Source organism: Vigna angularis, chromosome 5 (assembly GCF_016808095.1).
Source record: "Vigna angularis cultivar LongXiaoDou No.4 chromosome 5, ASM1680809v1, whole genome shotgun sequence".
In the NCBI taxonomy this organism is placed as follows: domain Eukaryota; kingdom Viridiplantae; phylum Streptophyta; class Magnoliopsida; order Fabales; family Fabaceae; genus Vigna; species Vigna angularis.
This window is the reverse complement of record NC_068974.1, coordinates 34,540,299-34,566,352: the sequence shown is the minus strand read 5'-3', so window position 1 is coordinate 34,566,352 and position 26,054 is coordinate 34,540,299. Positions and strand designations below refer to the sequence as shown.

The 26,054-nt window shown below is 31.1% G+C and overlaps 4 protein-coding genes across 5 annotated transcripts; 3 read left to right on the top strand and 1 right to left on the bottom strand.

Annotated features, from left to right (window-relative positions):
- The first annotated feature begins 454 nt into the window (after positions 1–454).
- On the top strand, positions 455–5,998 carry LOC108339868 (MLO-like protein 6). The gene is made up of 15 exons (XM_017577088.2): positions 455–851; positions 964–1,021; positions 1,125–1,363; positions 2,923–3,039; positions 3,133–3,193; positions 3,326–3,414; positions 3,923–3,997; positions 4,174–4,268; positions 4,355–4,404; positions 4,491–4,531; positions 4,629–4,802; positions 4,910–4,945; positions 5,044–5,111; positions 5,212–5,272; positions 5,361–5,998. Exons 1-15 carry the CDS (start codon positions 729–731, stop codon positions 5,775–5,777), a joined length of 1,704 nt encoding a protein of 567 aa, XP_017432577.1. The 5' UTR covers positions 455–728; the 3' UTR covers positions 5,778–5,998.
- A 361-nt stretch (positions 5,999–6,359) lies between these two features.
- Positions 6,360–7,129, top strand: LOC108340111 (protein transport protein Sec61 subunit beta). The gene has a single exon (XM_017577337.2). It carries the CDS (start codon positions 6,474–6,476, stop codon positions 6,792–6,794), a length of 321 nt encoding a protein of 106 aa, XP_017432826.1. The 5' UTR covers positions 6,360–6,473; the 3' UTR covers positions 6,795–7,129.
- Positions 7,130–8,826: 1,697 nt separating this feature from the next.
- Positions 8,827–13,978, bottom strand: LOC108339657 (uncharacterized). Of its 2 annotated transcripts, none has more exons than XM_017576838.2 (11): positions 13,787–13,978; positions 11,913–12,166; positions 11,727–11,810; positions 11,501–11,631; positions 11,314–11,411; positions 10,700–10,788; positions 10,507–10,615; positions 10,112–10,266; positions 9,966–10,036; positions 9,385–9,499; positions 8,827–9,253 (listed from the first exon to the last, which is right to left on the bottom strand). In XM_017576838.2, exons 2-11 carry the CDS (start codon positions 12,117–12,119, stop codon positions 9,089–9,091), a joined length of 1,224 nt encoding a protein of 407 aa, XP_017432327.1. In that variant the 5' UTR covers positions 12,120–12,166; positions 13,787–13,978; the 3' UTR covers positions 8,827–9,088. The 2 variants fall into 2 exon arrangements, with proteins under 2 accessions (XP_017432327.1, XP_017432326.1); XM_017576837.2 differs by having other exon boundaries at positions 11,913–12,149; positions 13,787–13,977.
- A 7,380-nt stretch (positions 13,979–21,358) lies between these two features.
- On the top strand, positions 21,359–22,539 carry LOC128196765 (uncharacterized). The gene is made up of 2 exons (XM_052878326.1): positions 21,359–21,729; positions 22,139–22,539. Exons 1-2 carry the CDS (start codon positions 21,372–21,374, stop codon positions 22,306–22,308), a joined length of 528 nt encoding a protein of 175 aa, XP_052734286.1. The 5' UTR covers positions 21,359–21,371; the 3' UTR covers positions 22,309–22,539.
- Positions 22,540–26,054: the final 3,515 nt, after the last annotated feature.

The following is a 26,054-nucleotide window of genomic DNA, read 5'->3' as shown; positions in this document are numbered from 1 at the left end:
ATTAAACATAAAAGTCATCCACATTTAATATAAAGTAATTAAGTCTATTTTATATTATTATTATTTGATTTTAAACATTTTACTATAACAATTATAAGTAATCTATATAAAATTGAGAAATAATACTATGACATACTTTTACAAGATACAAAAGTAAAAGTTTTATATTTAAAAAAAGAGAGTAAAAAATAAGTAAGAAGATTGTGTAAAAAATTTAGGTAATAATATTTTCCATAACAATTTAATTTGATTGGTTTGGGGACAAATTAAAGAATACAAAATTTTACTAAAAAGATGGAAACATAAATTAATATAAAATTAGAAACATGTTGTGACTAAGTAGTTTCTTTTGAAGGGGTTGGTCTTTTCTCATATATTTAAATCTTAACAAGAATTTATACGTCAAAGTCAAGAGCAAGACCCTTAAAGTTATTGGTGTTTGCTTAAGAAAAGAGAAGTAGAAAGCTCTTATGAATAAATTCTCTTCTTTCTCTTTTACAAAGCATATATAACAAACATGCCATAACCAACCTTGCTTGTCCCAAACAATACTTCAATCATTGATAGAAGTTAAACACAGAGCACCCTTTTCATAACTCCCATCTTCTTTCTCTTTAAAACTCTTCTCTGCAACCTTTTTCTGCATAACTTTTCCTCTTCTTCTATTTATCACCAACCATTGAAACCAAAAAAAAAAAAGAAAAAACATTCAAAAGAAGAACTAATCCATGGCAGGTGGAGGTGGAGGAAGAAACTTGGAGGAAACACCCACATGGGCCGTCTCCACCGTCTGTTTTGTTTTGATCTTAATATCTATAATCATCGAACACATCATCCACCTCATCGGAAAGGTATAAACTTTTCATTTTATGTACTCCAATGTTGTCCAAAATAGCTTTTTATATGTTAATATGTGTGAGGTAACATATATTGATGATTAACACAATACGTACATGCAAGCAGTGGTTGAAGAAGAAGCACAAAAGAGCGCTGTACGAGTCACTGGAAAAGATCAAATCAGGTTTTTAAACTGTTGACAATGAGAAAATCTTAATGATCAGTTGATAAATGAAAACTTTATGATTACTTAATTAATTAAATAACTAGTTGTTGGGTTGTTGCAGAGCTTATGTTACTGGGGTTCTTATCGTTGCTTTTAACGGTGGGACAAGGTCTGATATCAAGAATATGTATATCAGAGAAAGTTGCATCAACATGGCACCCTTGTAGTCACGAAAACACAGACACTGAAGAGTCTGAACAGGGAACCAACAGCCGCAGGTTGTTGGCGGCGTTCCATGGTTCAAACGAGGTAACTCCACGCCGTGTTTTGGCTGGAGGAGGAAGCGACAAGTGTGGCGAGGTTGGTAGGATTTTGTTATTCTTTTCATTTTCAAACTCTGCAATTTCTACCATATTTTGCTTCAAAAATTTTCTCTGGTCTAATTTTATACCTGTGCACAACATCAGTTTCCGTTTGGTTTTACAAGTTTTAGCAGTATTCATCAATGTTTACTCACACATTCCGTGTGTGTATATATATATATATATATATATATATATATATATATATATATATATATATATATATATATATATATATATATATATATATATATATATATATATATGCTGATGATTTTAGTCTTTTTTTGTAAAGTAGAGATTAAGAATAAAGTTTACTTTTAGGAATTTTGATACACATTTCTGTCATACACTCTTTTTTAAGTTACTGCTCACGATATTTAATAAATATGTTAAGAAGATTGTTCTCTTTTAACAGACAGTTTAATACCGAGTGATACCAGTTGCTCAGTCCTATGATCAAGTAGCATATAATATTTTAACAACTTTTTAAGAATGATTAAGTGTTACTATTTTATTAAATAGTCAGCATATTTCAAATAGACCAATCATAAACTATCACATACTGTTATAAAAAAATTGTCAAAAAATATTATTAAAAGAACATTTTTAATACTTTAACGAGCATTCTTATTTTTCTGTTTTCCCAAATCAGTGAAAGAAAATAAGACTTTTTCTTAACAATTTTTTTTTATTAGTGTAGACATTAAATCTATACTGATAGAAACGTTTCACTATGCCAATAGTATATAATGATCGATAATACATATGTTATAGCTTTATATATATATATATATATATATATATATATATATATATTTAAAAACTTTTATTACTGTATATATATATATATATATATATATATATATATATATATATATATATATATAGACTTATAATGACTATATTACAAGTTCGGTAATTTTTATGAGTGGATATGCTTAAAAAAGTAACAATAAGAATGTTTAATATACTTTTCTTTTAAATATTTAAAAAAAGACTTGCAATATGGGACAGAGAAACAATTAAAGACAGTTATGTCAATTGAATAATGTCAAGGTTTCTTAATTGTTTTTGAAGAAGTCGTTTTCTACATTAAAATATACGACAGTGATACGTATTATGGTTGTGTATTTCTTCTATAGTTGTGTCACTCAAGTCAGAGATAATATAATGTCTTGAGGGGCCAATATGTTAAAAGTCTTCATGTAATATCTGATATAATCAAATTGTGAAAACAAAATCAGGCTTAGCTCCACCACATATATTATCAAATAACCAAGAAATTGTTGCCTTTGAATTACATTAGTGTATATAATGCAGAACTAGAAAAATGGTACAGCACATGTCATGCAAATCTGAATCTTTCATTTTTTTAAGAATAAAATTGCCGTCTTAATTTATTCTGACGATTTTTTTTTCATTCAAATTTCCCTTTTTTTCTGAATCATAAAAACTGAATATGTTTGATTAACATAACTACATTTTTTCTGCTGATATACTAATATATTTATTTTATGTAATGATGTTATTCTTTGACAATGCAAAATGTTTCAGGGTAAAGTCCCGTTTGTGTCATCCGACGGCATCCATCAACTCCATATATTTATCTTTGTGCTAACTGTTTTTCATGTCCTTTACTGCATTACCACCATGGCTCTAGGAAGAGCAAAGGTAATAATCAAAGACAATTTTTTTTAATAATTTTAATTTTCTTTTGCCAAAATATAATTACCCTTTACTTGTTTGACTTGTATCTCAATATAGATGAAGAGGTGGAAAAGATGGGAAGAGGAAACCAAGACACCAGAGTACCAATTTTCACATGGTCAGTTCTTTTCTGCATATGTATTTTTTGTATTCACAAATTAACACATACATAAGAATTTGTAATAATTTACTCACATTATCAATGTATTAACATATCGAATTATATTGTTCTCATTGTGTGATATTTCAGATCCTGAACGATTTAGATTTGCTAGAGAAACATCGTTTGGAAGAAGGCATTTGAGTTTCTGGACCAAAAACCCTGTCCTTATGTGGATTGTAAGCCAAATCTATTATATTTATTTTTATAACTTAATATAAGCTGAATTTTAGCCTCACTCGTTTAATATAATTTAATTTTTTTCCCTAAACTTTATGAACTCTCTGACTTTGAGCAATTTATTTCAGTTTTTTTAATTAAAGTAAATGACTTTATAAATATAATGAAGATGTAAAAGCCAGATACTAAAATGAGTGACAGTTTTAGAATCTCTCAGAAACTAATGTGAAAGATCACTGCATTTTCATATGCATATAGAGAAAACTTGGAGAAGACTATTCTACACTGAATGTATTCAAATAAATATGAAACGGTTCAGAAATAAAGTTCCATATAAGATAACTGAACGCGGATTTAGACTTTGTAGTGGTCCTTTTGTTCATGACTTTCGGAATAGGACCTTTTCCTTTATCTGAAATCTGAGTATTCTTGCATTAGGACCACTTTGCTTAGTGTTTAATTTGTGTGTGATTCTTTATTAATTTGGCTGAGATTGGATGGTTTCAGGTTTGTTTCTTTAGGCAATTTGTGAGATCAGTACCTAAAGTGGATTACTTGACCTTAAGACATGGATTTATCATGGTATTCAAATATGTCTCCTTCTTGGTAGCTTCATTTGCCATTTTCTTTAATCAAAACACCATCAATTACACGTTAATGTTTTGGTTTTTCCTTCTCTGAGCTTTCCTAGAAAAAAAGGTATTTGAAATTATCATTTCAAACCATTCTAATGACTTTGAATTTTACTTTGATTTCAGGCACATTTGGCTCCTCAAAGTCACTCCAAATTTGATTTTCGGAAATACATAAAACGATCACTAGACGAGGATTTCAAAGTCGTTGTCGGAATCAGGTTTCGTGCACTGTCATTTGGATAGTCGAAGAAATTAAGAAACATTACACATATTATGATTTAACTGATGTTTTTAAATATTTCAGTCCTCCATTCTGGTTCTTCGCGGTGCTGTTTCTTCTCTTGAACACTCATGGTAATTGAGCAACTACGTGCTACCCACGCATTTGACTTATTATAATTATTATTATTATTTACTGTGATGTGTATCTGCATGGACAGGCTCGTACTCTTATCTGTGGCTGCCATTTATTCCTTTGATTGTGAGCACATTCAACTCCTACTTTCATTATTTGGTCCAAACGATGGATGGTGATATATATCCATAATTATAACCTTGTAATGTGCATAAAAATGTAGATCATTCTGTTAGTTGGAACCAAGTTGCAAGTGATCATAACTGAGATGGGTCTGAGAATTCAACAAAGAGGAGAGATTCTAAAGGGAGTGCCATTGGTACAGCCAGGGGATTATTTGTTCTGGTTTAACCGACCTGCTCTTGTTCTTTACCTTATTAACTTTGTGCTCTTTCAGGTACTACTTATGTTGTTGCTTAATCATATACTTCTTTTCATTATATACTAATTAATTTATATATTATGACTTCACTCTTTCTTATTTTCGTCCCCACACCCAAACAGAATGCTTTTCAGCTGGCTTTCTTCTCATGGTCTGCGGTAAGTCATCGTAGAGTTTAATCATTATTAAAACAAAAAACAAAAACTTACTCCATCGATCCATAAAAACTAAATAATCACCAATGTTTAAATCACAGCTTCAATTTGGGATTAAGTCGTGTTTCCACGCACATACTGAGGATGTAGTGATCAGAATCTCAATGGGGTTGGTATCATCACCTTTCATCATTACTCAAACTAGCTACATCTGTATTAATTATAATTAAAATGTTGATTATTTATTATAAGTTAATCGGATTTGTCAGGGTCCTTATTCAAATCCTGTGCAGCTACGTCACTCTTCCTCTATATGCTCTGGTGACACAGGTAGCAATAAAACCCTGTTCCTCCGTATGCTTTCCTTCAGTAATGATCATTAATGAAAGATTAATTACATTTAATGTATATATAACAGATGGGTTCGACGATGAAGCCAACGATATTCAACGAGAGAGTTGCGGAGGCACTGCGGAAGTGGCACCAGACAGCGAAGAAGCAAATAAGACAGAACCGTGTGGGACCCTTGTCGTTGTCGGGGACACCCATGTCGAGCAGACCCACGACCCCGAGCCACCACATGTCTCCAATGCACCTCTTGCGCTACTACCGTTCTGAAATAGACAGCTTCCCCGCCTCTCCACGGCGTTCGAACTTCGACGGCGACCACACTCAGCCCTGGGAAATCGATTCCCCTTCTCCTTCGTACTCGCAGCACGAAGTGGAAATGGGTCCCACCAATGATCCCAATACTAACACAAGCCAACATGAAATTGTTACCGTTGCACACACCAAGGAATTTTCCTTTGATAATAGACCAACCACTGCCACGTAGTCACCCACCACCGTATTCATTCATTCAAGGTGTTGCGTCTGTGTAAATTGAAACATTATGTAACTCTATCTTCTTATGCCATTCCTTTGGCATCGTCGTATATAAAAAGATGCGTGCATGACACGTTGTAATCGTCTTCTGTAACGAATTCATTATCACTATGATGTAATTAAGAAGTATCATTAATTAGTTAAACATAGCCACGGTGATTCCATTCTCAACGGCATTATATATGGTTGGTATGTGAGTTGATCCGGCTACATCATATTGTAGTTGGCTTTTATTATTTCTATAATAAAATATTAGCATTGAAATTGAAGTCTTCATTTTTCAAAACAATTACTAATATTAAATAATATAACGATCATATACCTATTTAAGAAATAACCATAGTTTTAATTAACATCAGTTGAAATATCTTCCGCGCCTATTTATAACTTGAATGTGCAAGATTAAGATTCATTGTAAACTTATATAGGTTCAGATCCTTAAATAAATCTCATATTTTACTATTAATACCTCAATTAACAAGTGGATAAGTGAAGCCAGTGATATTTAAATAATACTAATAACTTTTTTATTTTTTTATCAAGATAAATAATTTTACGCTTCTAACGATCCTCTCGCAAATTTCCGTTCTCAACTCTGTTCTTTCTCCGCACCACTCTTCCCTCGTGATCTTCGCATCTCTTCGACATGGCGAGAGGCGTATCGCAATCTCAATCATCAACGTCCGCTGCCACCACGCGACCGGGCGTGATGGCTCCCCGCGGCTCCGCTGCCGCCACCGCCGGGATGCGCCGTCGCCGCCTCGGAGCCGGTAACAGTTCCGCTTCCGTCGGAAGCGGTTCCGGCACAGGAGGAAGCAACATGCTGCGGTTCTACACCGACGACGCTCCCGGCCTCAAGATCTCGCCAACGGTGGTGCTCGTGATGAGCGTCTGCTTCATCGGCTTCGTCACCGCGCTGCATGTGTTCGGAAAGCTCTACCGTTATCGATCCGGCGCCGCCGTATGATTCCACTTCCAGGTCATGGATCTGACGGTGACCGGTTCCTTGGATCACGAAATCCGGTTCTCGTCTCGGTATCCGAAACCTTCGCTTTTTAATTTACGCGCTACTTTTTTAATTTTGTAAATCTTCCTAGGGCTTGATTAGGCTTCCTGTTTCTCCTAGCTGTGAAATGATTGGATCTTCTTCTTGCTGTTGAAGGAAGTCGCATTTCGCCTTTCCGTGAAAAGCAATCTCTTCATTCGTTTATTATTTTTTTAATTCATTCCATTGTTACACTTTTTTGCTTAAATTTCCAAAAAGAAAAAAAATAACGGTTGCGATTTTAGCCGTTTCTGTTATCACTGTAGCTTGATTGCGTAGAAAATTTCTGTTAATTATTGCTTTACTAGCTCCACATTTATTATAGAATACTTTTTAGTGAGAATAGGAGAATGATACAATTGCAAATACTATATTCGATGTTATTAAGCTCATAATAAGGATTTATATGTTGCTTTGGAAAGGTTGTTAGAAAAGGCTCAACATAATAATTGCAACAACAGGAATGCATCAATGTGGTTACGCAATTGAATGTACCAAAGTAGTTATGTTAGATAAATTAGCAGCAAGTATTGCCTTTGTCTGTATATATATATAAAAGGTTTAAGTCTGTCTATATTTAGATAAATTAGCAGCAAGTATTGCCTTTGTCTGTATATATATATATATAAAAGGTTTAAGTCTGTCTATATTTGAACAATGTAAATCATCAGTTTCCAGGTTCTTCTTAAGACGTCTATTTCTAATACTTGATATTGACTTTTGAAGTAAGGGACTGATGCCTATCTTATGGATTGTCACGTTTATATCATTGGATGGACCACCTGGCTGTAAAGGTATTTTTTTTTTTTATAAACTCTTCCGTTAATTATTGGATAAACCGTTCATAATCATTAAAGAGAATAATTCCTTTTTTTTTCTATAAACTAAAATTAAGTGTAAGTTAAAAAAAAGTTTAAAAAAAAACTTATAATTTTTTTTAACAATTTGGCTTAGGGAAAAACTGATTTCCATTTTTTTAAGTGCTTACATAAAATCTAGTTTAAACATATCTTAGACTGATTTTGTTTGGTTAATTAACTAGATTTCCATACAAATTATCTTCATTAGATTTTTATTTCCAGAGTGAGTGTAAGTGTAACCGTCCGAAGAAGGTATTGTTAGGTCACTTACTTGAGAATTCATTCTACTGAAACTATCTTCAGTCATTGAAGAGAGATTCGATAGTATGAAGTGTAAGTCCCCCTCAATATTTTATTAATATTTATATATATTTAATTAATGTCTCTCAATATATTATCATATTGAACTTTTAAAGTGTGAAGCACCGACAAATATCTTTGAAAGAAAACAAAAATCACAAAAGGTTTCCAAAATTTTATTTCATTGTGAAAGTTAAATTAGTAACATTGTCAGCAAATAAACAACGTAAGTGTTATGCTGTTCGTCTGTCTCTTTCCTAACTTGTCTTTCTTTTGATAGTGATAAATAGTGATGTAATTTTAAAATTTGATAGTGATACAATTTTAAAATTTGATAGCATTAATAGAATATATGGTAGCAGATAAAGTTTTCTATATCCGAAAATCATGATCATTAACATATTAGAAATTATGATTTCTAATGATAATTAAATTCTATTTTGTTGGTAAAAATATATTATTAGAAATATTTATACACATTTTCTTGAGATTGAAAACTAATGCATTATTTTTATTAATTTTTAGTTCATCGTCATATTAAATAATTTAATAAAAGTAATATGATAGTACTTTTTTTTTTAATTTAACTGGGCAAAGATAGATTCTCACTTCTAAAAAATTGTGTAAAGTCATTCTCTGAAAATATACTCATTTTTCCTGTAGGAACATTTTGTGGGAATCTTTGGATAAAAAAAAGCATTATAAAAATCTTGACTTTCTGGTAATTTTAATTTAAAAATAGAAATTGGTGTAAATATAATGGAAGTGCTGTATAAATGGGATTGGAAAATCACAACTCAAATCATGAATTATCAAATTGAAAACAAATAACTTTCTATACAATTACTTTAGTGTTATACCTAAAGTTTAACTGAATGAATTAGCAGTCTACATATCGTATCAAAATTGATTGTAGCAAGGACACAAAAAAACCTATGTAAGTAAATTACAAAATCAACACTCAATCCTCAAAATCGATGGTTGAAGTATTACTTCAAACTTCTGGGCCCAAAATTTTAAAAAATAACTAAAACAAGACACTTCCCTGTTATTTCCCTACAAGGCTGTGGAAGGTGAATGAATTTGAACCCAGGCAAATTCATGTTTGTAAGGCAAACTTGCATTGCAAGAGGCTTCACATGCATACACCACAATTGAAGCCCAATCCAGAGAGTCCACTTCATTGTCAACACCGAAGTAATAAAGCAGCTGTGGCAAAATCTGGCACCACCCACATTAACAACTCAGTATCCAAAGAAAATATACAAACATTTGGTTGAGCAAGCAAAAAAACAAAAGCTTTACATGTAGAACAACATTCAGCTTCAACCACTGATATCTAAAATAAGTACCTGAAATTCACAACACATAGGTCCGTTGCAGTAACTACATCCAGGGATATCAGCATTTGATGGCCGACCACTTGAAAGAGGCCACATTGGCTTCGCATTAGTATTCCTATAATACCTGATTTTCCAAAACTGTAATTAGACCCAATATATTGATAAATCCAATCCCATCAATCTGGTTATTATGCAAATTAATCTATTTGAACACACAGTACACAATATTATTATAAGGAAATTCACTTTTATAAGGGATGAGAGAAATTTGGATTCATAATTTAAAAATTCTAAATTGTCTCCATACTTATAATTCAATGAATAACTTAACGGTGTTAAGCTAATAGTTAACACTTCAGATACTTTTGTTCCAAATGACTGGATCATAAAAAATGTTAGGCTAATCAGAGACAAGTAGCAATGAAAATATTTCTACTATTTTCCTGCTTATTTTAGTTTTTATCTTAAAAGGCAAGATATTATATTTGTCAAACATTTTCACCCATCCAGTTTAGTAACTAATCTGCCTCCAAGGGCACACAAGGAAATTCACCATAGTTAAGCATTCTAATTTGGCGAATCTTTATCACCTTAGCACTTGTTCAGGGGCCTTGTCGATGCATTCCTGGAAGGAGGCCCAACTCTTTTTGTCAGCGTCACCCTGTTCATAAACAATACAATTACCGAATAATATACATAAACTAGAAACAATCTTATTAAAATGATAAAAATATACCTGAAAGCTATCAAAAATCGAATTCATTGTGTCATCCGTCCTGTTCCTTAAGATCAAGGAATTAGACAGCTTATTTTCCTCAGACATGTCTCTATTATATTCACTTTCATCTTCAATGGTGATTTCAAATTCAGGCCACAGATTCTTGCTTCCACCTGAATGATAGTGAAGAATGACCTCAGGTGTAAACTAACAAGAACCTAAATAGTAGATGTCAAAAAATTATACAGTGATGTACATGTTTTATTTCGAAATGGTGGTTTTAGGTTTCATAAGAGATGCAAATTTAAATATCTTGTCAAAGTGGTTTTACATTTCGTCTAAAAGTGACTAATAATTTCGCTATCAAAGCAAATTAATATTGAACAAAAGTACACAACTTTAAACCACTTGACCTTTATGTGACTCGAGCAAGGTTGCTCCACTTTTGTTGGATCCAGAAACAGGCGAAGAAATTTGTATCTGAGAGCAAGCAATTTTATGTCCTGCGCGCCAACTCATAGCCTGTGATTGGATGACAAAAAAATATATCATGGGAATCAAATTTGTGGAAGAAAACAAACAGATACATTAAATTAATTCCATTACCTGGTGCTTCTCAGAGCAATACCGTGTCTGTCTGCAGCTACTACAGAGCTTGTCTCCCTTCCAAGTGCCACACCAATCACAAAGAACAGCTGAAAAATAAGCACACATTCTATCAAAATCGAGCTAGATTCAGGACAATTTGTTTCATAGAATACACCTACATGTAGTCCAACACCTAAGTCATCAAAAGTGTTAACCCACTTTAATGGGAAAGCACGACATACATGACTTATATATTACAATGCAACTATGCAAGTGACCTGTTCGGGTTGAAAAATTATGTTAGAATGACATCAGATAAGTTTTTCTTTCCTGATAAAAGTGTGGTCCCACTGTGTGCAGTAACAGATCGTAGTCATGAACTCCTTTTCACTTCATGCAGGACTCCTCAACACTAGTACTGAATACTCAGTACTCAAAATGAGACAATCATGAGTATAACTATTCAAAACTAGCATACACAAACACAAGCCAGAAGGTAAATACGCATCTAAACAACAGAAACAACAATCTCTCTTCACTATACCAAAGCAGAGGATCTCTATACAACTACAAACATGAATGGGATTATTATCAACAAATAAAGTAAAACTATTATAAAGGTGACTACCAACCTCCACAGCCAGCAGGTTTGTGACTCTCATTATACTGAGGGCATTCTTGAGAATAAAATGGATTAACACGTTGTAATTGACAACGGAAGACCTTCACACTTTAATTAAAACATAACATAATCAGATATAAACAATGAAAGGAACTAAAACAATGGAAAGGGTTGTGTAAGAGAAGATGACTCCTGACCTTCTAGATGGCTTCTCTGGATGGTGCTTCCATTGCTCATGTTGATCCCTGAGGAGGCATTTCATAGAGGGACACATAAAAACATACAACATTCGGTGAAATGCTGTTTCCTGCTCCGTTGGTGCATAAACCTAAAAATTCAAGGGTTTAATACAATATGTCACAATCCACAGGTATAGCACAAACCATACATATGTCAAACAATCATGAGACATTAACTTCATACCTGAAGTAAGAATTGTAAAGGGTCTCCACAAATGTCACACACAAATGATCCCCGTGATGGTATATTCAAAGGGTCAAGCCAAGCCTGTTATTCACATCACCTGTCACGAACTGGCACTTTCTTTGTACACCCAATAAAGCAAGATAGATGTAAATTGTAAATGAATTCAATGAAAAGGTAAAGTACAGGGACTCCTCCAGCTTTGCTTGGGAAATATTGACGTTGAAGAGACCATTTATTCTTTGGCTTGTCAACAAAGCCAAGTGTGATGGGTTCATGTTCTTCTTCTTCATCATCGTCGTCAACATCATCATATTCATCTTGATCTTCTACATTGTCATTCTGCATAGCCTTGAGCTTGTCAACCAGATCTCCAATGGCACCAGTATCCATGTGTTTAGGAACAGAGCAGAAAGTGCTAGTCTGCGAGATAGTTAAGACTGAGTGTGTAGGTAGCACATAAGATTTCATCATTAAACCAGAAATATATAACTGTAAAACTGATTGTTGAAGACTGCAATATATGATCATATGTTTATATGTAAAACCAGAAATTTTCACTAGTTTACCCATGTGTTTTCTGCTCTGTTATGGAATTCTACCAGCGATAATTATATGTTATACGTGACAAAAAAATTAAGTAAGGGGTTGAACGGAACAATATTTGAAGTTGTAAAGTTTTTTTAGAAATGTTAGACTGAAAGGCATATATGTATATATTATTATATTTTATAGTTCATCCTAGGATTGTTAAATAAATTATAAACATATCTAAAAGTAAACAAAATTTAATTAAAAATAAAATTATAAACCTAACCAAAAACTGAATAAAAAGTAATTAAAAATAATTTAAATTCAATAAATTATAAATCTATCCAAAAACTAAAAAACATTAATTAAATAAATATTAAATTATATAAATTAAAAACCTATAAAAAAACTATTAAAAACTAATTAAACAAATGTAATTAAAAATAAATAAATTTTAATAAAAATCAAACAAAATTATTTTAAAAAAGTTAAATTCAATAAATTATATACCTATCTAAAAATTAAAAAAATATTCATTTAGAAAATATAAATTATATAAATTACAAAACTATCCAAAAATCAACAAATTTAATTTTAAAAAATATTAAATACAAATTTATTATATTAAGTAAAAATAAAATAAAATAAATTAAAAAAAATCTAATTTTATAAATTATTTATATGAATTACTAACATATCGAAAAACTATAAAAAAAATTTAAAAACAATTAATTAAAAAGATATTAAATTAAATAAAAATTAAGAGAAAAAAAATTTGTTGAAGGTTAATGTTTTCGAACATCAATCCTGAAATGCAGCAACCACCATTCATCAATTCATCTATCTACAAATCCAAAATGCAACAAATCCAAAATGCAATAAGTTTGAAGAGAGGAGTAACCTACCTATACGATGCACCGGGAGGGAACGCAAAATGGGGGAGGGGCCGCGAGAGTGGAATACGAAAAAAAAGAAAATACTGGAAGAGAGTGAAGCACTGGAAGAGAGTGCAGCGAGGAAGAGATGGGAAGTAAGGAGAAGGACGTAGTAGTTGATAAGAAGAAGATGAGAAGGGGAAGAAGAAGAAAATGAGAAGTGAGGTGGCGAGGTGCAGTGCAGCGACGCAAAGGAAGAAGATTAAAGAGAAGGGATTAGGGTTTTGAGGAAAAAGGAAAAAAAATATTTTAAAGGTAATACATTGTTAATGGAGAAAGTTAAGCTAATACAAATCAAATTCTTTCTAGAAATTAAATATAAATGAGCCAAACAACCTCATGTCTAAATTGTGGTAACTAAATGAAACTTTGGGATGAGCCTGAAACAGTGACTGTTCATTATTTTGAATCGATTGCTGTAAGACAGTTATTTTGTCATATTTGTATGCTTAAGGACCAAACAGCAGTAGAATCATAATAATTTCGATAAATAACAACAATAAAGAGAATGAAACTTAAATAGAAGACTACGATATAATACAAATTTTCAATTTCAAGCCAACCATTCCATTTATAGAGTGTTTCTGAGCTTACTTATTAAAGTCCGCGACGCGATTCCTTGATTTGCGGCGAAATCGTGGTGGTCGAGCGTGTACGCGGCGGCGATTCCAATAAGACTCGGAACTTTTCTTCACTTTTCCGGCGAGGCAGCAAGAATTAAAGGAAAGGAGATTTTGTTCTATGACTCCGGCCAGATAACAGGTATTGCAGAGAAATAGACTGGGAAAAGAAGAAGGTGGTGGGTGATAGATTATTGCCTTTTGGGTCAGATTGGGTATTGGGTACTGGGCCTGCATTCCCCTTAAATTTTAAATTGTCTATTACTTCAAGCAATTCTATAATTACTAATTGCACCGCCGACAATAAAAAGAACACTATTGCAGAAAAGGAAGAAAGTAGGAAGAAGAGAGAAAATACTGAGAAAAAAACTGATTTTGAAAAGTTTTTTTCAAAATATGTTTAATGTGATTTGAATTTTTTTTTATGAACATATTTTATCTAAAAAGATTTTGGAAAACTGTTCTAAAAATATTATATACATTATGAAAAATTTGTTCCAAAATACATTTTATATGTTTTCAAAAATTCTATTCTGAAAATTTTATTTCAAAATATAGTTTCAAACTTTTTTTTTCTTCAAAAATCCTTATTCAGAAAACTTTGAAACATAATGGTCATTTTAAAAATTTGAGAGCGTGCATGAGGAGATCGTTGAATTGCAGGAAGTAAAAGCCTTTTAATTTTTTTACTTTGTCCTTTGTTGTTTAAATTACAATGAAACTTCGTTGACTTTAATTTCTAAGCTTTTGAAATTGTTTTCTGAATGTAATCTAAAATACAATTTTAAATATAATTTGAAATTTAAAATTGTTTTTAAATCTTACCAAATTGTTCAGTTATTTATATCTTTCTCGTGTAGGCTTATATAAAGTCTTACAACATTTTAGAATGATTTTTTTTCTTCTATGAAATATTAATTCTTATTTTATGATTTAGGTAAAAAAAATTATCTTGGCCCAGTTAATTGTGAGAGTTAAGTCCCAGTGTTTTTCTCAATATCTTTTTTAATAGATGTTGATTATAGTGTTATAGATATAGACACATTTTATTCGTTTTCAATAATATAAGAGAAAATATTGACCCATTTATTTTATTTTATTAATTTTTCATGAATCAAGTTCATTTCCCTTTAATCAATTTAACCTAAAATGTCTAATGAAGTGGTTCATGGTTCCATTTCTAGAAATAATTAGGATGAGAAATTAAATATATTTCGCAGAATTTGTTTTTGAAAAACACGTCTTTATATAATTTAATAATATCACCGTGGAAAAGGAATATAAGGGTGTTTTATATAATTAAAAAGAGCAACATAAAAATAAAGGATAATTAACATTGTTATCCTTATACAAGAGAAATCCAAAGATTTAATTAAGAATAATTCTAAGTAAAACAATGTCTTCCAGCAAGTACTATCTCAGCTTAAGTTTTTCCATAATAACCACATATATACTATTTTTTAAACAAATTTACTTAAATAATGTTACTAAGTGTGCCATTTTTATCTACATAAAAAATAATAATTAATTTTAAAACAAGGTAAGAAAAAAATATATTAAATATATTTTTGTTTTTTAGTGAAAATTAAAATTAGTTTTTTTTTTAAAATTTTGGTTTAATTTAGTTTTTCAACTTAAAAAATATATGAATTTAGTCTTTTTAATCAAATTTTGTTAAATTTATTTGATGTTTCAAACACATTTTATAATTATATTCATGATTATATTGTTACACTATTAGACATATTTTTGTTTCAATATTAATTAAAAAACTCATTTGAAATGTTAATAAACTTAACTAAAATTATTTTAAAAAACTAAATTCATACATTTTAAAAAATATAATACAAAATTATTCAAAATTTTAAAGAAAAATTAATCTAAATTTTAACTATAAAATTTAAGAAACAAAAACATATTTAACTCAATAAAAAATATAATTTCAAACACTAATTTTTAATCTTACATTTTCACATATATAGATAGAGAAAATATGTTATTTGTTAAAATAATTTGATATAACCTTTCTTAGTAAATCTGTTGTTTTTATTCACTACAAATATGACAAATATTAATATAATTTATTTTGAAAAATAAAGAAAAAAAGTAATATTTATTAAAAATTAAAATATCAAGCAATTCAAAGAAGAGAAGGTAAAACTACAATAATCTTTAAGTAGTATTTACATTCAACACTATATTGTTTGTTTTGGCTATTCCAACTTTTGGCTCTCTTAATGAATTATTTTATCACCATGAATTGAAATAAAATATATGTCTGTTTAATTATATGAGAGATCTTTAATTTCTGTGGGAAGGGAATATTTTAGCCCATAGCTTTAACCTAAGTCAAAGATTTGAATAACATATTATCAACCTATATGCATATTCATATAGATAATTATTTTCTTTCAGATCAGACCTACGTGCACGGAAGTTTTTAAAAGGTCTGTTAATTGGTGAAAAATTAGGTGGTAGATGCCTATATCCTACACCATTCATGCTAATTAATTAAAGTAGTTAATTAGAACTTTATTATATCTCTTTATTATATCGTTCTAGAATTAAATTCGTCATCAGATGTTGGAAAAATGCTTATTAAAAAATAATTTAAATAAAAAAAACAAAAAATATTTTTAAGTTTATAATTAAATTTTGAATATAATCAATCTTATAAATAAATTTAGAAAGTTAATATATTTAACAAAATATAAATAGTAGACTTTTATAAAAGTACAAAAGATAAAATGTGAAAAGTTAGAATAAACTTTCTAAAATATAAAAGATATGCATAGCTAGAGTTGATTGATTAAAAATATACCTAATTCTTTTTATACAAGTTAAAAAAGGCTTGTTATTTAATACAATGTAAAAAGTCTTATTTTTTATACTAATTAAACACACAATTGGTATAAAGTATTTCAAATAACAAAATCCTTATTTCTCAATCTTTCAAATAGTAAACAAGAATACTCCAGGAATCGACCTATCCATAGTATCATTGTGCAACACTTTTCACAAATCAACAAAGAATAGAGGTAAGGGTTTCATGAACCTCTTTACAATTTGATTTAATGCGAAATAGGATAAAAAACTTGAAAATGGTGATTATTGTGGATGAAAAACAAAGTGATGCTAGTCCAAATTGGTCATGTTCGTGTTCCTTCTTGTTACTTCTCCTTCGATAGTTTTATCGCCAACTTCTTCCCTATCAACAAAATTGTCATTGATTATCATTTTTACCTATCTGAGCTCCAACGTCGTACTTCAGATTTCATGTCCAAACTCATAGTCTTCACCATTGCCAAGGAAAACCCTTTCACGCATGTAATCTGCACTTTCCTCGTTCCCTGGGTGGCTGACATGGCACAGAGCTTCACTCTTCTTATTGTATTGCTTTAGATCGAAACAACCAAGGTGTTGGAAATTCTTTACTATTACTTTGATGGCTACACTGATTACATTAAGGAAGAAACCATGGTTGAAGTTGTTTCATAATGCTTCTAGGATGCTGATGAACACATTTGAAGCATTGGTGACCACTTGCATTTTTGAGGATCTTAGATTTAGAGAACGTTTGGTGTTATCTTGGAAACTAAAAGGATTTTAATGTAATTATTAAAAAAATGCGACTACTACTTTTTATACGAATTATAAATTGGTACAGAAAATTTACTTTTTATTAAAAAAATTTACCACATTAACTTTCTGTATCGATTATAACTGTAATTAATATAAAAAAAGTTCTTATTTATTACAAAAAAAAAATGTCACCCCGTATTATTTGTTATGTCTATTCTAGTTCTAAATATTATAAAAAGTCTTATATTATTTATAGTTATGTTATTTATCAATTTTTATAGCGAGTGAATTATAACCAATATAAAAAGTTGCTATAAAACGTAACTTTTACACTGATATTTTCTATAAAAAACTTACCAATGTATGAAAGTAATGCAGAATCTTTAAGAATTTTGTTTAATGGATTGAAATTTGATTACGTCAGTATCAAATAATATAATATGCTATTGGGGTTTGGATTACGTTTCCAATTTTACTGGGCAGAATACTAAAACAAAAGTACAATGTTGTTATTTGCTTATATTGTTTGAATGGCTTTGATATTTATAATTATAATTTAATTGATTTAAATATAAAATTTAAATGTCTTTCTTGAATGCTTTAAGTGAATAATTACCTGAGAATTGAGTTTTATAATTGTAATGCGTTAGATTGATGGGAGTGACAATATAACTTGTAATTGTTAGTAATAAAACAGAGACAATAAATAAATAAAATTACCACGGAAAACAAATTCTTATAACAAACAATAATAATATAAAATAAAATAAAATAATTAATGAAAAAATTATTAAAATAAATAGGGATTGAGATACATTTTCAACCTTATAAACACTAAGGTTAAATGATAATATACAACAAAAACATTAAAAACTTTGTTATGGGTACTTTGTGTTTTGGATTTTTTTGCAAGTTATATATATAGAATGAAATATAAACAAGAAAAATATTTTAAAAAAACATCAAAATTAGATTTTAATCATAACTAAAACCAAAACTAAAAGAAATATTTGATTTTGATTCTGGGAATAACTGAAACCAAATATCATTTAATTTATTTTAAAAAAATAAACAACTTTCGACCTTTGTTATTCCTATAACTAAAGCACAAAAGTGATTTTGTCTTGATTCTTGTAAAAATTGATATAAAAAATCTTAACATGAAATAATTATTATAGATAAAAAAAAGATATATGGCCTCAAATTTTGAGCAAAACTAAGACCAAATAACTAAATTTTTTATTTTTTATTTTTGATTTAGTTCTTAATTTTTTTAATCAAAGCATGATGTTGATATTTTTACTTTGATTCATAATCGATGCTAAAAGCTCTCCATTTTTTACTTCATATTAATATGCTTTGGTTGTAGAATTCGATTGTCGAAAACAGCCTCTACCGTATATTTTCCCTGTACTACTGAGATACCAATATAGGTGATAGATCTTCTCGTGGACAATAATATAATGTTTCGTTTTATTATAAGATATAGAAAATTATGGGGCACATTTATCCTATATACTTATATTTTATATTTTTTGCGGTGTTATAGTTATTAACTAATAAAATATTCATGGATGTTATATATATGTGTTATATTTGAAGTATAACTTGTGTAGAAAGAGATCTTACAATTTTTTGTATTACAGTTAAACTTCAATAGACATGTTTGTTATTTGTATGCGTGCTTATTGTGTTGTGTTAACTTATTTGTTTTAGCTTATATAAAAATGTTGGTTGGAAAAACTATATAAAAAGTTCTTATCATTATTATTTTTTATGAATGAATATGATGCTTAAACCTCCCTCTTCCACCTTTAGATATAATGTAGATGATGAAGACTATAAAAATAATGATAAATATGTTTCATGAAATGAGTGTCACCATGACACAATAACATTAAGTGACTCTATATCAAATGAGGAAACACTAGCGGCAATTGATACCACACAACATGCACACATTCTCCAATAACTAACACATGTATTAAATTTGGCTTGATTTATGAGGTATAGGCTTCATAAATTTATTGTACATTTTTTACTTGAATTTGTAAATCATTGGTTAGGGTTTTGGAGAACATATTTGAGACGAGAAAAAACTACTTTTGGAAGTGTACCTCCTTTACTTAATTAGTACAAATCATCTTGTGAAAACTAGAAAGGTATATATGTAGTAAACATCATACATGTGAAACATGTGTGTCACTTGTCATATGTTTGTTATAAGTTATGTAAAAAGTTGGTTGTTGTTACATCTTTGGTGAGAAAGCATTTATTTGATTTAAGAGAGAAAAATAATTGAGTTTTAACTTCTATATCTTTTTAATTTTATGAAAAAAATGTTTGAAAATATTTTTACTTTTTCATTTTTATCCAATATGGGACTTAAACTCACTTTTCGATTTCCAACAATATTCTCCTTAAAGGTGAGTTCCTTCTACATTGGTACACTTCTCCTTCAATGGAAGCATTCCCAATCAACCACAACCACGAGTATCTCATCGTACCATCGTTTATCTTAACAGAACACTGGAACCCTTTGCCTAGAAGACTTTCGATACAAACCATTATACTCGCCTAGGTCAGTCACCAAGACGAACCATTGACTCTAATACCACTGGTATTGTATATCCCCGATAAAACTTTCTCTTCAATAGACCCAACACGAAATCCATACCTATTATCCACTTAATTTAGTTAATTTATTTTTGAAAAGTTGTGATTTGAAACAATTATGTCATGTTGAGGCACAAAACGAGGGACATTTTCCCATTCCCATATTCTTCCTTTTTCTTTGCCTTTATTTCTAATGTAAGAAACAGACGTACCTTGAGAATTTAAATATGAAGAAAATTCACGTTAAATCATTAAATACAAGTCAAACCATGAATAGTTGCTTAAATTATGAAAGGTTTGCTAAAATTTCTCCACTCAATTATTTGCATTCATAATAATTACACTTGTGGTCAACACAATGCCTACCAACAAGTTAACACATACAATTATTAAGACAAGACACATTCTTACTTCAATTGTCTACCTTTTCAAGCAGTGCTGTTATTTAAAAATGAATATTCCTTCTTCATCTAACCTTGAGAGTTATTTAGAGATTATACAATTCTTCTAGTAAAACAAGTTAATTATTCTAACGCCAAACAAATCATGTTTTCATATATTATATTCGTATTATTTAAAGGTAAGTTGAAAGTCTCACGCTATTTAAATATAATTATAATAAATAATATATAAATTTAAAGATATATATATATATATATATATATATATATATATATATATATATATTATTATATTATTTCAGGGTTTTTTTAAAGCAATGTCTTAATCTTTTATATGAAATTATACACAACCCATTACATTAGTTTGTTGGATTTCTTTAGGACTAAAACTTTAAAATATTATTCAATCATTTATATGTTTAACCTACCTTGAACATGTTAGTTAATTTTTTATGTCAAAAATATTTAACAATAGAAATCTTATATCAAGATAAAATCAGTTTAAAATATATAAATAAATGTGAACCTCGTCTTATAAATTAATTTTATAAAATTAAATTAAATTTTTAGTTAACTTCTCAGTCTCATAAATATCTCATACAAAAGAAAAAAACTTAGACACTATTTTCAATCTGAAGTCAATAGTGTGTAGATTTTATTTTTTATAATGTTCTTGTGACTCATTCTTGTTTAATATATGAACGGAGTCAGACGTGAAATCCTTGTTGGAAGTCCCACATCGACTAGAGATAAGGCCAAATGATAATATATAAGTGAGGTGCAAACCTCACCTTACAAGCCGGTTTTGTGGGGTTGAGTTAGGCATAAACTCACTTTCTAACATGGTATCAGAAGAAAATTAATTTTTTATCACGTTCTTCCGCAACCAATTCTTTTCCTGTCCAGATCTTCATTTTCTACCTTTCGTTCTTGGCTTTTCTGCCTTTTTCTTCTCCTTTTATGGCTACTCCCTCTGTTACTCTCGCATCGTTGCAAGATACAACACATGACTATTACATTCATCCTAATGAGAATCCTTCATTGGTGCTTGTTTCCCCGATTCTTGAAGGTCACAATTATCATGGATGGGCTCGCTCGATGTCTATGGCACTACAAATGAAGAATAAATTTGGCTTTGTTGATGGTTCCATTCCTTGTCCAGCTGGTACAGATCCAATGGTTCAAGCATGGAAGCGTTGCAATAATCTAGTTTTATCTTGGATCAATCATTCTGTTTCTCATGAGATTGCTACAAGTATTATTTGGATTGACTCTGCTGCTACGGCATGGAAGGATCTCAAAGATCGTTTCTCCCAAGGTGATTCTGTTCGAATTTCACAATTGCATCAAGATCTTTATTCAATGCATCAATCTGATCTAAGTGTTACTGCATATTACACTAAAATGAAGATTCTCTGGGATGAACTTTGCAATTTTCGCCCTATTCCTGAATGCCAATCTTCTACTTCTTGTTGTGTTGTTTCTAAGACAATGAAGGAATATCGTGAAAATGATTGTGTTCTTTGTTTTCTTAGAGGCTTGAATGATAATTACTCTGTTGTTCGCTCTCAGATCCTTCTCATGGATCCCTTGCCTTCTTTACCCAAAATTTTTTCGATGATAATTCAACATGAGCGACAATTACAATCAGGAATTCTTTCTCACCCTCCAGTCATGGCGTCACAAGTTTCTCAATCTAAACCTTCTTTTTCTACCTTCAATGGCAGAGGTAAACCCTCTCCTGCCAATGATTATGGCCGGGGAAGATCTTCATATCAAGGTTCTCAGGCTCGTTATCAAGGTTCTCAGGCTCGTTCCTCAGGGGGAAGGTTTGGTGCACCTCGACAATGCACTCACTGTGGCAGGACAAACCACACCATTGATACTTGCTTTCTAATACATGGATTACCACCTGATCTCAAATCCAAAAGAGTCCACAATGTTACAACAGATTCTTCTACAATAGTTCCTTCTTATAATAATTCTCCGGCACAATCACATTCCGCAATTTTGGGACTTTCTCAAGAGCAAATTCATGGTTTATTGGCACTTCTTCCTCAATCTAATCCCACAATCCCACATTCTACTAATCTAGTGAGCTCTCATAATGCTTCCACTTCTTCCCAGGCTCAAGGTAATATTTATTCCAAATGGATTCTAGACACAGGTGCTACTGATCATATATCTAATTCTTTGTCTCATTTTATTTCTTATCATAGAATCTCACCAATTACAGTATCACTACCCAACAAGAACTCTTCATTTGCTCATTTTTCTGGCACTGTTTCACTTAGCCCACACCTTACTTTACATAATGTCTTGTTTATTCCTAATTTTTCTGTCAATCTTATTTCGGTCACAAAGTTAACTAAATCTCTATCTTGTAAACTTAACATTTCTGAATTTTCCTGTGAAATACAGGACAAGTCAACCCTGCAGATGATTGGCAAAGCTGAAGAAAGAGATGGCTTGTATGTCATGATAGTTTCTGCACCCACACCCCTTGGTTCACCAGCTGCTATTACTTCTGAGAATTCTATTGCTTGTTCTACAATAAGACATAACTCTATAGATATTTGGCACTATAGACTAGGGCATCCTTCTTTTTCTTGTTATACCAAATTACGCAACATGTATGCCAGTTTACCCAATACAAAATACACGCATTGTGATGCTTGTCATTATTCTAAGCAAAGAAAATTACCTTTTCAATTAAGTACTACTGTTTCAAAAGCTCCTTTTGATTTAATTCATGTTGATATTTGGGGGCCCTATAGTACTTCTTCTGTTGATGGTTTCAAATATTTCTTAACTATAGTGGATGATATGTCTAGATACACATGGATTAAATTAATGACAAGTAAATCAGATACAAGATCACAACTTATTGGCTTTGTTTCTTATATAAAAACACAATTTGGCATTGATGTAAAAGCTGTTAGATCAGATAATGGTAATGAGTTTGCAATGACAGATTTTTATAGACAAAAAGGGATACAACATCAATTATCATGTGTTGAAACACCTCAACAAAATGGAGTCGTTGAGAGAAAACATCAACACATTCTCAATGTTGCTAGATCTTTAATGTTTCAATCCCATTTGCCCATAATTTTCTGGTCTTTTGCTGTTCGTTATGCTGTGCAACTCATTAATATTTTACCTTCCAAAGTTTTGACATATTTTTCTCCATCTCAGGTGTTACACAATGTTAAACCTGACATTACTTACTTACGAGTTTTTGGCTCACTTTGCTATGCTTCAACTCTTCAAACTCATAGAACAAAATTTCAACCTCGTGCAAGAAAATGTGTTTTACTGGGTTTTAAAACAGGAGTGAAAGGCTACCTTTTGTTAGATTTCAATTCTAGGGAAATTTTTCTATCAAGGAATGTAGTATTTTATGAAAATATATTTCCTTTTCTTACTAGTGACAAGCACTCACCTATTAATACACAAAATTCCTTGGATTTTGTCACCAAAATTATTTCACCTCCATCACCTCTTTTCTCAGAAGTTACTGATCAACCCTCTTTACCACTTACATCTCCTCCTTCTATTGTTTCCGACCCTGTTATTTTCTCTTCTCAGCCTGTTTCTGTTGAACCTGTCACTGCTACTCCACAAAGGAAATCAATTAGGCCAAAACATACACCATCTTACCTGCAGGACTATCATTGCAACATGTCATCTACTTCTTCCGCCACTCAGTCATCCACAGGTACCTTATATCCTATCTCTTCATATCTATCATATGATGCATTATCATCTCTTCATAAATCATATGTCCTTAATCTTTCCCAAGTTAGTGAACCTAAAACCTATAACCAAGCCATCAAACATGATTGTTGGAGAAATGCCATGGATCAAGAAATTGCAGCTTTAGAAAATACCAAAACTTGGGTTTTGACTGATCTACCTAATGGAAAGCAACCTATCGGATGTAAATGGGTATACAAAATAAAGAGGCATGCTGATGGGAGTATTGAACGATACAAGGCAAGGCTTGTAGCCAAAGGCTACACACAACAACAAGGTTTAGATTACTTTGAGACTTTTTCACCTGTTGTCAAACTCACAACAGTAAGATTGGTTCTAGCTTTAGCAGCTTCCAAACATTGGTATTTACATCAACTAGATGTAACTAATGCCTTTTTACATGGGGATCTAGATGAAGAAGTATACATGTCTCTTCCTCTTGGTTATAAATCTGAAAAACCAGGACAAGTTTGCAAGTTGTTGAAGTCTTTATATGGACTCAAACAAGCCTCTAGACAATGGAATTACAAGTTGACAACTACTTTACTTTCTTTGGGCTACACACAATCAAAATCAGATTATTCACTTTTTGTCAAAAGTGATTCTGCTCATATTACCATCTTACTTGTTTATGTAGATGATATAGTTTTGGCAGGTGATGACATCCAGGAAATCCAAACTGTGAAGGCTCTATTGAATGCAAAGTTCAAGATTAAAGACTTAGGCCAACTCAAGTATTTTCTGGGCTTAGAAATTGCAAGATCTCAACAGGGCATTAATTTGTCACAAAGGAAGTATGCTCTAGAGTTACTAGAAGATGCAGGATTGTTGGGGTGTCAACCTGTTTCTACTCCTATACAGCCAGGCACAAAATTTTCCAAGACAGAAGGGAAACCCTATTCAGATGTGCAGGCCTATAGAAGACTTCTTGGCAGGTTACTATATCTAACCAACACAAGACCAGATTTATGTTTCGCTGTTAGTACTCTCAGTCAATTTCTTTCCAATCCTTTGGAAGATCACTATGCAGCAGCAATAAGAATCCTGAGATATATCAAGAACAATCCAGGACAAGGATTATTCTTTCCCTCCAACACAGAACATGCTCTCAAGGCTTTTAGTGATTCTGATTGGGCTGCTTGCCCTGACACTAGAAGGTCTGTGACTGGTTTTAATGTGTTCTATGGTGCATCATTAATTAGCTGGAAATCCAAGAAGCAAGGTACTATATCTAGATCATCAACCGAAGCAGAATATAGAGCTTTAGCTTCCACAACATGTGAAATTCAATGGCTTCTGTATTTGCTCCATGATTTGAAACAACCTCTACCACAACCAGTTTCTCTGTTTTGTGACAATCAATCTGCTATACAAATTGCACAAAATCCAGCCATGCATGAAAGAACAAAGCATATTGAAATTGATTGTCATCTCATAAGAGATAAAGTTCAAGCTGGTGTAATTAAGCTCCTGTCCATTCCTACTTCAGCACAACTTGCAGACATTCATACTAAAGCTTTGCATCCAGCACAATTTCAATCTTTGTTGTCCAAGCTGAGCATTAAGGATATATATGCTGCAGCTTGAAGGGGGATATTGGATTTAATTTATGTTCCGTTCATATCTGTGCATTTATCTTCATATATTTATATTCTATTTTTATATTTATATTCCGTTTATATATTGTTTCAAACAATTATATACATGTAAAAATTGTACTCTCTTCTTATGGAATAAGAAATACAATTCCTATCCTTTCTTTTCTCATAACATATATTAGAAAGTGAGTTTATGCCTAACTCAACCCCACAAAACCGGCTTGTAAGGTGAGGTTTGCACCTCACTTATATATTATCATTTGGCCTTATCTCTAGTCGATGTGGG

What these genes read in the sequence shown, in the direction of transcription:
- LOC108339657 (XM_017576838.2), bottom strand. Translation starts at nt 12,119, where the DNA reads ATGGATACTGGTGCCATTGGAGATCTGGTTGACAAGCTCAAGGCTATG. An exon ending in CCAGAGAAGCCATCTAGAAG is followed by an intron (nt 11,412 to 11,500) that starts GTCAGGAGTCAT and finishes TTTTAATTAAAG; the next exon opens with TGTGAAGGTCTTCCGTTGTC. An exon ending in CGATTTTTGATAGCTTTCAG is followed by an intron (nt 10,037 to 10,111) that starts GTATATTTTTAT and finishes GTTTATGAACAG; the next exon opens with GGTGACGCTGACAAAAAGAG.
- LOC128196765 (XM_052878326.1), top strand. Translation starts at nt 21,372, where the DNA reads ATGGCTACTCCCTCTGTTACTCTCGCATCGTTGCAAGATACAACACAT. An exon ending in CAAAGATCGTTTCTCCCAAG is followed by an intron (nt 21,730 to 22,138) that starts GTGATTCTGTTC and finishes CTTCAATGGCAG; the next exon opens with AGGTAAACCCTCTCCTGCCA.
- LOC108340111 (XM_017577337.2), top strand. Translation starts at nt 6,474, where the DNA reads ATGGCGAGAGGCGTATCGCAATCTCAATCATCAACGTCCGCTGCCACC.
- LOC108339868 (XM_017577088.2), top strand. Translation starts at nt 729, where the DNA reads ATGGCAGGTGGAGGTGGAGGAAGAAACTTGGAGGAAACACCCACATGG. An exon ending in TCATCCACCTCATCGGAAAG is followed by an intron (nt 852 to 963) that starts GTATAAACTTTT and finishes ACATGCAAGCAG; the next exon opens with TGGTTGAAGAAGAAGCACAA. An exon ending in TTAACTTTGTGCTCTTTCAG is followed by an intron (nt 4,803 to 4,909) that starts GTACTACTTATG and finishes ACACCCAAACAG; the next exon opens with AATGCTTTTCAGCTGGCTTT.